The sequence below is a fragment of the Pangasianodon hypophthalmus genome, chromosome 9 (genome assembly GCF_027358585.1).
Source record: "Pangasianodon hypophthalmus isolate fPanHyp1 chromosome 9, fPanHyp1.pri, whole genome shotgun sequence".
Lineage (NCBI taxonomy): Eukaryota > Metazoa > Chordata > Actinopteri > Siluriformes > Pangasiidae > Pangasianodon > Pangasianodon hypophthalmus.
Genome location: NC_069718.1, coordinates 11394700 through 11407589, shown reverse-complemented (window position 1 = coordinate 11407589; position 12890 = coordinate 11394700). Strand labels below are relative to the sequence as shown.

The 12890-nt window shown below is 40.5% G+C and overlaps 1 protein-coding gene across 2 annotated transcripts; it reads right to left on the bottom strand.

Annotated features, from left to right (window-relative positions):
• Positions 1–1368: 1368 nt before the first annotated feature.
• si:ch73-233f7.1 (uncharacterized protein LOC100537710 homolog) lies at positions 1369–12632 on the bottom strand. 2 transcript variants are annotated; one of them, XM_026919795.3, is made up of 4 exons: positions 7825–12299; positions 5524–5582; positions 4765–4883; positions 1369–3750 (listed from the first exon to the last, which is right to left on the bottom strand). In XM_026919795.3, exons 1-4 carry the CDS (start codon positions 10336–10338, stop codon positions 3431–3433), a joined length of 3012 nt encoding a protein of 1003 aa, XP_026775596.3. In that variant the 5' UTR covers positions 10339–12299; the 3' UTR covers positions 1369–3430. The 2 variants fall into 2 exon arrangements, 1 of the variants encoding a protein (XP_026775596.3); XR_008302378.1 differs by having other exon boundaries at positions 3723–3750; positions 4765–4908; positions 7825–12632.
• Between the last annotated feature and the right edge of the window lie 258 nt (positions 12633–12890).

Genomic DNA, 12890 nt, shown 5'->3' with positions numbered 1-12890 from the left:
CCAAATTACTGACATTTATGGAGAAATGTATATATGTGCCTGTTATGACTGCTAGGTGGATTATTTTATATGGAAAATTATTTTGTATTATTTTGTATGAGAGTAAGGCAGATCATTAGGGAGAAAGAAGGTAATCAATTCTGATCAGTAAGACCTACTCAATGCGTCACCTTGTCAGTGATAGGCAATTGTATACATACTTTTGAATTCTGTGTGAAAGCAATGAGTAATGCTAATAATGTTCTGTCCAAATGACTAATTTGTTTGCAGCATTTCACACAGTGTTCTGAGAATAAAGCTTGTGCCAAAGCAACTGGAAAAAAGACATATTACATGTATTATTTAGATTTTACGCAAAGCAGCATAGTGTACAAGTTAATGTGTCAATTCATATTATTCAATGTTCAAGTATTTTTTAAAGACACAAACCTAGTTATTCTAAGAAGCAACACCAGACAACCAAAGACCCTTGAGTGCTGTGGTGATCTAAATTAAGCATGGTATTGTTACATTACAGTAATGTACAGTACATGATAGAACCCTCATTAAAAAAGAGTGGCTCATAGTCTAGGCATAAAGATACACCAAAATAGTTTTTTGTCTCCTTAGAACATACATACATAGTATACATTAGTCTTAGTACAGATTAGTACATACATAGTATACATTAGTCTTAGTACAGATTTGTACATACATAGTATAGATTAATCCAGGCTAACCCTCCAAATGAAGATGTTTTACTGAAAGTATTTTAGAATTATACACCTGTAGCTGTGAATAAAGTAAAGAGAATCTCAATTAATGATCAAATAATAATTTTAAGCAAGTTATCCCATGACCACCTTATCTGTGAAAAGACATTAAATTGCTCTGTGCTTTAGTCCATCAGCCTGCAGAGAGAGAAACTTCAGTTTGAAGAAGTGGGTGAGTGCCATGGAGACCGTTTCCATCACTCCCTTGTAATGTGAAAGGACACGTGGCAAACATAATTAGCCTTGCTCAGTGGTCTGATACACATCTACTGACATTCTGAACTCATTTCCAGGGCAAATTAAAAACCAAAAGGGCACCAGGGAGAGTGCAGCAGTTTCAAAAGTATGTCCAATGTGGCATTTTAAGGTTGTGTTAAATTCCCCTGCAATTCCCCTCCCTTTCACTTTGAGTAATTAAAATGATATTTTGGAAATGGAGCTGCTTATTTGTTTAGTAAATGAATCTAGGCTGTTCTCTGTAGCCAAGAAAAGGAGTGTGCACTAAAATTCACTAAAAAACCTTGTGGACATCTGTGGGCACCTTTTCCTAATATTATGGATGGAGATATAATGCTGCAGATAATTTTAATTTTAGCTTGTTTCTCATTCTTTGTTGTTGTTTTTTTTTTTTTTTTTTTTGGTGGAACAGCATGGTGGCATTCCTGCATAAATTAACTGCATTAACACTCAATCTATTCACATCATGTGACTGATACAAAAATGCATCTTTTAGAGGAGTGATTAGCCCCCCATGGAGCTTCCAATATTATCTACCTTCATTATTATTATATTATATAATATTATATAATATTATTATTAAACTCGTTTTTACTATTAAACTTGTTTTTCTGCTGGTGTTACTCCATTTAACCCTCTGTGCACCTAGAAACATAAAATTAGATACCAGAACAGACATCTCATCTCAGGGGTTTTGACAGCCCTTCTCATGTCTAAGGTCTAAGTTGTCATGTCCACTGTCACTTCTCATTTCTTTCACACTGTTAAAAATAAGATAAGAGTTGATATAATTAATACATCATCAAATAGAAATAAATTAGTATCATCATTAGAAAATAAATTTCAAGAAAACATCTGTAACATTAAAACTGTTCAAAATGTCTGTCATCCAAATACATATCACTAAATATAAAAAAAGATGTACTAAAACTGGAAAATTAATATGAAAGTTTTTTTTAAAATGGTACACATATCAGATGTCAAAGTAGAACTCTCACAGTAACCCAGCTTATTTCTTAGAAAAATACATAATACAAATGACAGTGTATATAATTTATAATAGACATAGTCTATTATACTCAGAAAAAAATACTTTATTTTCAGAATTTATACAGTGATATACTGCGCTAGACGCCGTGAGTCAGTTACACAGTTTGCATACATATTAGTATTGTACATGTTGTTCACTGAACAATAACCATGTTAGACTGATTCACCTCTTTAACTGAGCAACCAATCAATGAAAGGCTATGGCCTGATGATTCTGCTAAGACAGAAAATTCACACTGTGGCCAAAGGATATGTAATGCTCACAGTTTACCTAATATGATTGTCAAAAATTGTAGCATAATAATAATAATAATAATAACAATAATAATAATGGCATGGAGTCAATGTGATTCACTGTTGCTGTTTGTTACCATTGACCTTCATATCTTTGAACTATGCACCAAGTTGTCCTAACAAAACAGTAGTAAGTGATTCCTCAGCCCATTATTCACACAGAAGAATAAACTACACTCTTAGAAAAAAAGACCCCCTCATAAGTTCATTAAGGATACTTTGTTGAGCTCTTCAAAGTTTCTTAGCTTCCATTAGTTCTGCTTGGAGCCCTTTCCGATTGGAACAATGAGGTTGTAAGGGTCTGCATAGAACCTTTCATAAATAAACAAAGAATCCTTAAGGTTTTTTTTCCTAAGAGTGTAATCAGTGTAAACCAAATCATTAGTCTGTTCACTATCAACATGTTGTATAATAAAAAATTATAACTTCAATTTTCCTTTCTTAATTTCATTTATTCATTCGCTCATTCATCCTTACTCAGGGTAACCACTTTTCTCTGGTCAGGATCATGGTAGATCTAGAGCTTTTATACTGGAACACTCATTTACACCTAGGAATATTTATAGAGGCATTTTTAAATCTTAGACTAGGCAATTCACCTACCATCATGTTTTTGCAAAAAAAAAAACTGGAGAACTGACAAAGATATGTGAAACATTGCACAAATGGTAACCAGACCTCCCACCTTCCTTAATTTATCATTCTATGTTCAGGTTCATCTAGATGGCCTTAACTGTTAGATGTTAATCTCTGACACTAAGCCAGTTCTTCCAATCCCTACTGGAGGTTAAAGCTTTCTTATTCTGGCTCATGCTTTATGTGCCACAAACATACAAACATGACAGACATAAACCAAAAGTGTCTCTAAGGGCACATTGGGTCATGGGAAGTATACCACCCTGTTCAGGAACATAATGGAGCTGTAAAATTAGAGCAGTATGGTTTGGATAAATAGGCTCTGCTTTGGTTGCAATTAATATGTCTGGTCTTCTAGGTTCTTCTCTGCTTCACTGCTTTTTCCTTTCACCACATTTGCTTCCCCTCCACATGTTCTGTCCATCTGGCATGCTGTTGCAGTCTCTCTCCAATCTTCTTCACTATTCATTATACAGGTCATTATTGATGACCTCAGTACCTGTTTCATCCCTTAGGTCATAACTGCTGGGAGAGATGAACTTGCGCTTCTTGCCAAAGGTGGAGAAAGTGTTGTGGACATCCAGCTCACTGCGATTACTGGGCCGGAGAGTACAGAGGGCAGATGGAGTCCCAGGGATGTAGACATTATGTTGGTAGTCAGGTGGAGGATGACCATGTGACTGACCTGAAGGCTGCTGCTGTTGGGGAGTTTTTGTTGGGGTGTAGCGGGGTGTCCATGCCCGCTCAGGGAGGCCCGTCACAGGGGAAGACATCTTGCACTCTGGGTCAGTTAGAAGGGGTGAGAAATGAGATATGTATAAATGAATTCTCTTGACATAGTTGTAACCCCATATAGTACAATATAATATAACACAATATAATATACACATTGCTAAGCTATACATGTAGTAGCTTCAGAATGGCTTGCTTTTCTCCTAAAGACAGCTCTCTGGCCTTCATTTTGGTTTATACCTTTTAACAACAAATGCAGTCTTCAAAGGTGAAACCCAGGGCTCAAACCAAGAGTAGACATTCAGAACTATTAATTGTTTAAACAATCAATCAAACAGGGCACACCTGGGCAACAAGAAACACCTATCAGTCACATGTTCCAATATTTTTAATAATTTGAACAAACGAGTGGGTTCAAACAAAAGGTGCCATGTTCTAAGCTGTTTAACACATCTAGGTGTAAATATCAGGAAATGAAACCTGAAATTCTGATTTATCATCTCATATTCATCTCTTGATCTCAAAACCAAATATCTTCAGTGTATATCAAAAAACAAAAGAATTGGCCTTGCCATTCCAATACTTTCAAATGGAACTGTACACACACATACACACACAGTAAAAAGCTTAGCAAAATGTATATTATATTGTATAATATTGGCCTTGCCATTCCAATACTTTTGGAAGAGATTGAACGACTGTATACACACAAACACTTATATATATATATATATATATATATATATATATATATATATACACACACACACACACACACACACACACACATACATACACTGTATATAGCTTTGCAAAATGTATATTTTATTGTATATTACACCCAAGTCAAGATAATTCATTTGTATTGTAGTATGATAAGTAACAGTTAAATGTTCACATTTAAGAAGAACATTACTACTACTATTACAGAAAATACTCATCTGCTTTCAGAAATTACAAAATTTCAAGAGACATACATATAAAATGGAATAATAGACACTGTGTACCAGTTAACATTGAATTGTAGGACCTCACTAAATAGGCCAGTAAGTGTTCTACTTACCTCTCATTCGTGTTCCCCACGTCCAGTACTGTCCTGCAGCCACTGGACTTACATAGTTTTCAGAATCAGTCTGCATGACCTTCCTCATGAGGGTGCCATCCATATTAATTGAGTTATAACTGAAAATCCATCACAGAGATCATCCTGTTTATTATATGGGATATATTGAATAGATATTATACAACAAGCCAAAACATGCTTTCTCAGTGTTTTTTTAAACTCAGGATTTCCTGCAGTAAAAAAAAAAAGTAAGGCAGGAAGATTTATGAATACAACATAACACCACCAAGATGTGAAGAACATGTAAAATATAATCTGAAAAACCTGAATGTGTTAGGTGCTTATTTAAGTGCTAAGCTAGAGTAACAAGTCTCTAACTTTATAATTATACCCCTGTTGCAATAACAAATGGATCACTGACTGTTTAGTCAGACTTTGGCATATAAAATCTACTTCTACAAATGAACAGACATAGTTTTGTGAATGGGGGCAGTTCTTTATATAGCAAACATAAATGTTACATCACTTAGATAGATGGATAGATAGAAAATGTGATGGTCCAAAAGAAATAAAATTTAATGATTTTTAACAAAATGTTTTGAAAGGTTTTATTATTATCTCACAAACGTCTCTGCAGCAAGTCACACACACTACACACCCGTCACACACAACCCTGTAGATGTGTCGTCTGTGTTTGTGTGTGTGTGTGTGTGTGTGTGGGTGTGAGAGAGAGAGAGAGAGAGAGAGAGAGAGAGTTACCTTTTCAAAGTTGAAGTTTGGTTCTTAGTAAGAGCCCAGTTAGTATTGTCTTGTTTTAACTGCAACACAAAATACAATTTACTAGCAATAACAAATATTTAGATTCATATTCGTTTCTGGATGAAGAAATTCAGAAAACAAACTAAAGTGGTTAAGGCTTTTGGCTACTGATCGGAAGGTTGTAATTGCAAATTACAAACTGCAATTGCACCACCAAGCTGCCACGGTTGGGTCCTTAAAGGCCTTTAACGCTAATCTCTTCAGCTGTGTCCTGTCTCAGTTGTAAATCGTTTCAAAGCGTCACCCAAATAAGCAAATTTAACTGATTTGAACCAATACCCAACATTTCCTTGTTTGACTATCAGGTGTGCGACTTACGACTGCCATCTTGTGGCCAAAAGTTTGAATGATTGGATTTCTTTGAGAGTGAACTAAATTCAAGTCCACACGCTCATGTCTTGTACCGTTTTCGTGGGCCGAGGCGCAGCGGGGAGGGAGAGCAAAGCCGCTCGTGTTTGTTCCGAGTTAAAACGGACTGATTCCGCGCGCTGTTAATTCCCTCTGAACCCGTGATAGAGAGCGCGGATGTAAGCAAGTTATTAGATTAGTTATTCATAATGCTTTCCCGAAACCAATTAAATCACCGACGAGATGAAACGATATTAATCTTCAGAGAAATCCGCACCATGCAGACAAAGCATTAATTAGAAACCAAAATACTTTTCATCGTTCAGTGGATTAGACGCACGTGCTTAAAAGTCTTGCTTTTTTTCTACACCACTCGTGTACCTTTTAATGAAAGCTCTGGGACTGATGTTTTCCTAACTTCAGAAGAACTGGTAACGTCGCTGATATAGGAAGCTGGGGTGTCCTTCATAGCTGCTTACTCATACTCGCATTTCACTTGGACTTTATTATCTTCAAAGTGTTAAAGTTTAATAATCTTAAGTTAAAAACCCATTATCATTTCTGCCACAGTTCTCTCTATCAGGATGAAAATATCCAGTTTTAAATAAAACCTCATGTGGCCTTGTCATTAATAATAAATTAGACCTATATTAAGTACCTTTACAGTCTGATAGTTCCATCTAGCGGATTTAAAATATAGCTCAAGCACACTGTCTTTCCTTCTCTCTCTCTCTCTCTCTCTCTCTCTCTCTCACACACACACACACACACACACACACGCACACACAAACACACACAGACACACATACTAACTAGTTAGATTATTCCAGGATAAAGCAAGGGAATCTATCAAACAGAATGGCTCTAATTTTTTATTTTTTTTTCTAATTTTTAAGTATTGCCCCATATTGTACAAATGATAGTCACGTTCTATGCGCGTGCATGTGCGCGTGCCCTTGAGACAGGGTGCCCTTGGATGTTTTTGGAGCTAAATCAGACAAAAAATCTTACAAATATAGATGTATAAAACATAGAGTTGACCTTGTTTTCAGAGACTTCGTTCACTCACATATTGCAGTTTTTTTTTAAACTATTTCCATATACTGTATAGACTTTTAATAGACCAAAACATTGAAAACGTTCTTAGTGATAATCAGACGCAGATGCTATTAACTGAGAATGTTTTTTTCATAAGCAACACACCAGATATAATGTGAAAAACTGAGTTAAAAGGAAACTATGTGGGCCTCTGTCTCTATACAGGAGAGCTGTGTCTGAAGAAACCAGCATGTCTGTGGAAAGAAGAAAGTCTAGGGATGTTGAAGAGAGTCGGATGAAAACAGTCGGTCTGAAGAAAACAGTGTGTGAAGAAAGCATTTTGTCTGATAAGGGCAGTGTGTGTGTGTATAGGTTTAATGGAAGCTGAAAATACAATAGAACCAGTGCTATCTCAGTATAAGCGTGACTGAGACGCTTATAGTAACGGATCCCTCGCTTGTGGACACACAGTGTGGAGGAGAGCTGCTGATCTACTTTATTAACGTCGCCTCTTAGTTTTGCACCTGCGACAGTAGAGCGGCTGCTCTTCTTGACATTTATTACTGTAGCAGTGAATGAAGGTCAATGGGGCATATACGAGTACAGGTACCCAAAAATAAAGACCCCTGAGTTAATTCAGCACTAATGATTTCCCTGTGTATGACATTATCGCTGATACTTCAGGATTTACGGTTTGAAAGCGCATTAACATTAAGCTGTTGATTTACCCAGCAATCAAGACAGTGTTGTTTATCAAAGTGTAATTTTTCCATTACAGAAAGAAGGCTGCTTAACTATGACAGACTGTCAATATAGCTATTTTTCCTTTGTCAGATGGATAAAGCTGCGTTTTACCTCGTTAGGAGTTGTCGCTCCGTTATTCGCTGAAGGGCCGCGGCTCTGTGAGCTCCACGCCAGATTTTCAGCCTCTTTAGCCGCGTTATTTCTCGGCGTGCTCGGACTGTACGACTTCATGAACATGAAGTCACTCTTGGCTGATTCGGGTGTTAGGCACACCTTGTAGCAGTAGTTCTGAGCCGTGGTTCCGGTACTGCTCTCCACACAGTTCGTGGGCACCTTCGTCCCGGTTGAAATCTGCAGATTCAAGTTGGACTTTTTGCATGCTTCGGCGGGCGGCTCGGATTCGAGAGTGCAGCACGCAGCACCAATAGAGGACAGACCGAAACCTCCAGGACAGTCCCGGTCTTTGTAGCACTTCAGTGCCGCCAGTACGATGATGGCTACTAGGAAGATGAGCGATACCACACTCAGCGAGACGATCAGATAGAGGGCGAGGTTAGAAGGCGCTCGGCGGCTGAGAGCATGGTCATCCAGGTCTGACAGCGACTCCGGCACGCCGTCCACTAGCGTCAGAATGAGGGATACGGTGGCCGATAGAGAGGGTTGCCCATTGTCCTTGACCAGTATAACGAGTCTGTGCCTTGTGGCGTCTTTGTCTACAAAGCGGCGGATGGTCCGAATTTCACCCGTGTAAAGCGCGATGCTGAAAAGCCCCGGGTCAGTGGCGTGCAGCACTTGGTACGAGAGGCGAGAGTTTTGTCCGGCGTCCGCGTCCAGTGCTGTAATTTTTGCTACGAGGTAGCCTGCGTCCGCCGACCTCGGCACCGTCTCAGTAGCCGCCGTGCCGTTCTTCGGCAGCGGGGAAACGACTAGTGGTGCGTTGTCGTTCTGGTCCAACACAAACACGCTGACAGTCACGTTTCCGCTCAGCGGCGGGAAACCGGCGTCCCGCGCCTGAACTCGGATCTGAAAGTTGCGGAGCTGCTCGTAGTCGAAGGAGCGAAGAGCGTAAATGTTGCCATTGTCCGAGTTAATAGAAACATACGTGGACACAGGCATGCCCCTTATCTGACCCTCCAGAATAGAGTAGGATAGATAAGCGTTCTGGTTAGAGTCCGGATCAACTGCGCTCACAGAACAAATGGAAGCGCCCGGTGCGTTATTCTCGGTCACATAGACGGTGTAGGACGGCTGAAGGAAGCGCGGAGGATTGTCATTAACATCCGACACAAGAACATGAATAGTTTTCCCGGTGGAGAGCGGTGGTGAGCCTAAATCGCGCGCCGTGAGAGTGATGTTGTATTCGGCTACCGACTCTCTGTCCAGAAATTCGCTAGTCGCCAGAGTGTAGTAGTTTTTAAAGGACGAGTGAAGCCTAAAGGGGACGTGGCTGGGGATCTGACAGTCCACTGCTCCGTTTTCCCCGGAGTCACGATCCATGACACTGATCACAGCTATCACGGTCCCCGGAGGCGCGTCTTCCTGAACAGGTGTGGAGACAGAGGTCAGGATGACCTCTGGCGCGTTGTCGTTCACGTCCAGTATATCGACAAGCACTTTACAGTGCACGGCCACAGCAGAGGGACCCTTGTCTTTAGCCTGCACATAGAGCTCGTAGACGCTGGCTTTTTCGTAGTCTACAATCCCTTTCACCCGAATTTCGCCCGAAAAAGAATCTACACTGAACAGCTCGCGCACTTTCAAGGGCGCATGGCCGCTGAATGAATAGACGATCTCGCCGTTAGAGCCTTCGTCCAGATCCGTGGCGTTGAGCTTGAGCACAAGCGTTCCTCTCGGTGCGTTCTCCACCAGGCTCACCCGGTAAACGGATCTGTCGAATACAGGGACATTATCGTTCGCATCCAGTACTGTAACCATGATCTGAGCAGTGCCCGAGCGCAGAGGAGAGCCGCCGTCCACAGCGGTTAGGACCATTTCGTGCATTTTCTGCTTCTCCCGGTCTAAGGGAGACTCCAGCACGAGTTCTGCGAACTTGCTCCCGTCGTTGCGTGTCTGCACGTCCAGCACAAAGTGTTGGTTAGCACTCAGCAGGTAGGAGCGGAGCGAGTTGGATCCCGCGTCTAGATCTTGCGCGCTCTCGAGCGGGAACCGTGAGCCCGGCGCGGCAGACTCGGTTATCTCTAGATTGAACTCGCTCCACGGAAAGCTTGGAGCGTTGTCGTTAACGTCTATGATCTCAACTTCCATTCGGTACAGTTCCAGTGGGTTTTCAATGACCACCTGCAAGTGCAAGAAACAAACCGGACTCTGTTCGCATAACTCCTCTCGGTCGATTTTCTCGTTCACAAACAAAATCCCGTTTTCCAAATTGACCTCTAAATACTGTTTCCTAGCTCCGGACACTATGCGGAATCGCCTGGCGGATAACCTGGCGACATCCAAGCCTAAGTCCTCCGCAATGTTACCGACAAATGCGCCGTGCTCGCGCTCCTCGAGAACAGAGTAGCGAATCTGGGCGAGCACCCGGTCCAGCGCGCACATACACATAAGCAGGCGAAAAGCTGACCACGCTGATGTCCATTGCCTCCTCTCGAGCCCTTGATCCATCTCGTTTATGCCCAAAATCCTAGGTGGCCAGACGCATAAGTTGTGAAAAGTGAAAAATAGTTTAAAAATAAATAAGATGTTTAATAGTTGGCATTATGGCATCATGTCTACGTGGAACCTCTGAATAAATAATTTCAGAAAAAAATGGCAAGATCCTTCAGAGAGGCGCGAGGTGTCTCTCAGCGCTGTGCTCCCCGCGCGCGCGCGTGTGTGTGTGTGTGGGTGGGTGGGTGCGTTGTGTGTGAGCAGGGGGAGGCTCGCACTTTGATTTTACAGCGTATTGGAGGTTTTTGAGGAATGGGTGAGAAGAGGGTCTGGAAGAATGGAGAAGGGGGGAGGGGGGCGTCGTAAGGCATCTTTATTGGCCGACGGCGACCTTAGAGTGCTGAACATAATTACTGTATATACACCATTAACCCGCTCACCGCCGCGCTGAAAAACGTACTTTAATCAACCTGACAAGATCTGGAAGTAATGGGGTGTTCTGTTTTTTTGTCTCCCCTTCGGAGACCTTGACTTTATAATCCGAGCAAACACCCTAAAATTCAGTGCTGAGGATTGACAAAATACAAGAATACATAAACATAAACTGTTTTATAGCGGTGTTTATGTATTTATGTATTTTGCCAGTAATCCTTCCCATGAGATTACAGAGAGAACGGTGATTTATGAGATTATGAATTAAGACGGTTATACGGTTATTGTTTTGATGAGACAGAATTAAGTCATGCGTCCCTGAATATCTGAAATCTTTGATAGTGTGCAATTCTAAATTTGAGTGATAATCTTCCTAAGCCCTTGTTACCAAAAAAAAAAAAAAACTCATTTGAGGGCACGGTCTTGTCAGCACGCTAGTGTCTCTTTCTCTCTCTCTGTCTCTCTTTTTCGAGCGCGCACACGTACACCACCGTGTGCACGCACGCGCGCGCACGCTTTGGAGAATATCTCTTCAAATTTAGTTAATTATAAAAGCACGGGAGGCGGTAGATGATGATAAATGAACTCACTGAATCCTTCCATCGCACCTGCAGAAGAGTAAAAATCAACCGCGTAGATTTCGACAACCCTGAACACAATCTGTCGCCAGACTTAACCTCAAGCAGATGGTTAAGCTCCAACCGAAATGATTACATTCCTAAAAAAAAATTACAATGAGTTCCACTACTCTCGACTTCTTCGTTTTTAATTAACGGAGTGGAGGATTAGCGCGAAGCTATCCGGGATCAGCCGCGTTACTCCAACCCAAGAATACAAATGTTTAGTGGGAAAAAAATAATCCAGGCGCTCTCGAGCTGCACCGACTGGGTCACTGGGCGCCAACATTAACATGCATTACACGAGCCTTTAAACTCGGCTCATCTGTAGAGCATAAAGGCCATTACTGTCACCAAACCACCGCACTGTAACACACAGACAGGGATATGGCAAAAGCACTACAGAGCGCTAGACATATAGGCAGATTAATACCAAGCAAATAATTAGTTCTCGGAGTGCTAATTAATGGCAAGCAGTCTACAGTGGATGACAGAAGTAGCCTATAACTTTTTTTTTTCCTAGTACTTCCTTAGCGGGCACATTTGTTGTTTCAGTTTAATTTAAAATTGCATGACATTTGACATGAGTCTGAGTATTTGTATACAACTAATACGTCAGGGATAGACCTGTAGGCTATATTGTGCAGTCCAATCTCAGATATATTTTTTCAAACATTATCCTTGAGCGCCATCTACTGGATTTCGGGAACAGTTACAGTATTACGTTTTATTGGTTGAAGCTGAAACAGTTATCAATTTGCGTTTAAATTAATCAAACACTTTCCAGAAAAAAAAGGAATGTACATATAATATATAAATAAATATAATCAATAGGCATGAACTACCTTTTCTACACACAGATGGGTCAGTACATGGGTGCCAGTTCTAAGTCTCGAAAACATAACTGAGCTATGTACAGTACCAAACACCAAACTGCACTGGCAAGGAAAAGCACCATAGTCTGATCTCCCTCTCAGACAAAAAGATATTTCACCAAATAGTTGTTAAAACACTGAAAATGTTCACAAAATTACCAAAGAAATGACGCAGGCAATCAAAAAGTAGACTGTCAAATGTTTCAAGAATCTGTGGCAAGGCTACCAGAGAACGAGACATATCCAAGGCCAAAACACAAAGATACTAGATTCAGAAGCAAAACAAAGAAGTAAAGAGAGAGAGAAAAGGTGGTGAGATGGTAATTTCTCAGTGCTTTCATTACTTTGTGAAGTCAAATTGATTTTTAATATACTATTTTATACCAAATAATACCTTAAAATGTAGTAGATCTTCTGCAATAATTCTGCATTCAGATCAAATCATTTTGGCTCAACTTACCCCAGATGTGGTGAACGGCTGCAAGGAACAAAAGGATTTATGTTAGTGTATGCAGCCAATATAGACAATTTCATCATTTTGCCAAAACTGCTTTACCCAGCAGATAAAATAAACGTTCTTAAAATCCCACATCAAATCTCATGAGAGCATCATTTAAACTACAATTTATCTGAAAAATTTCCT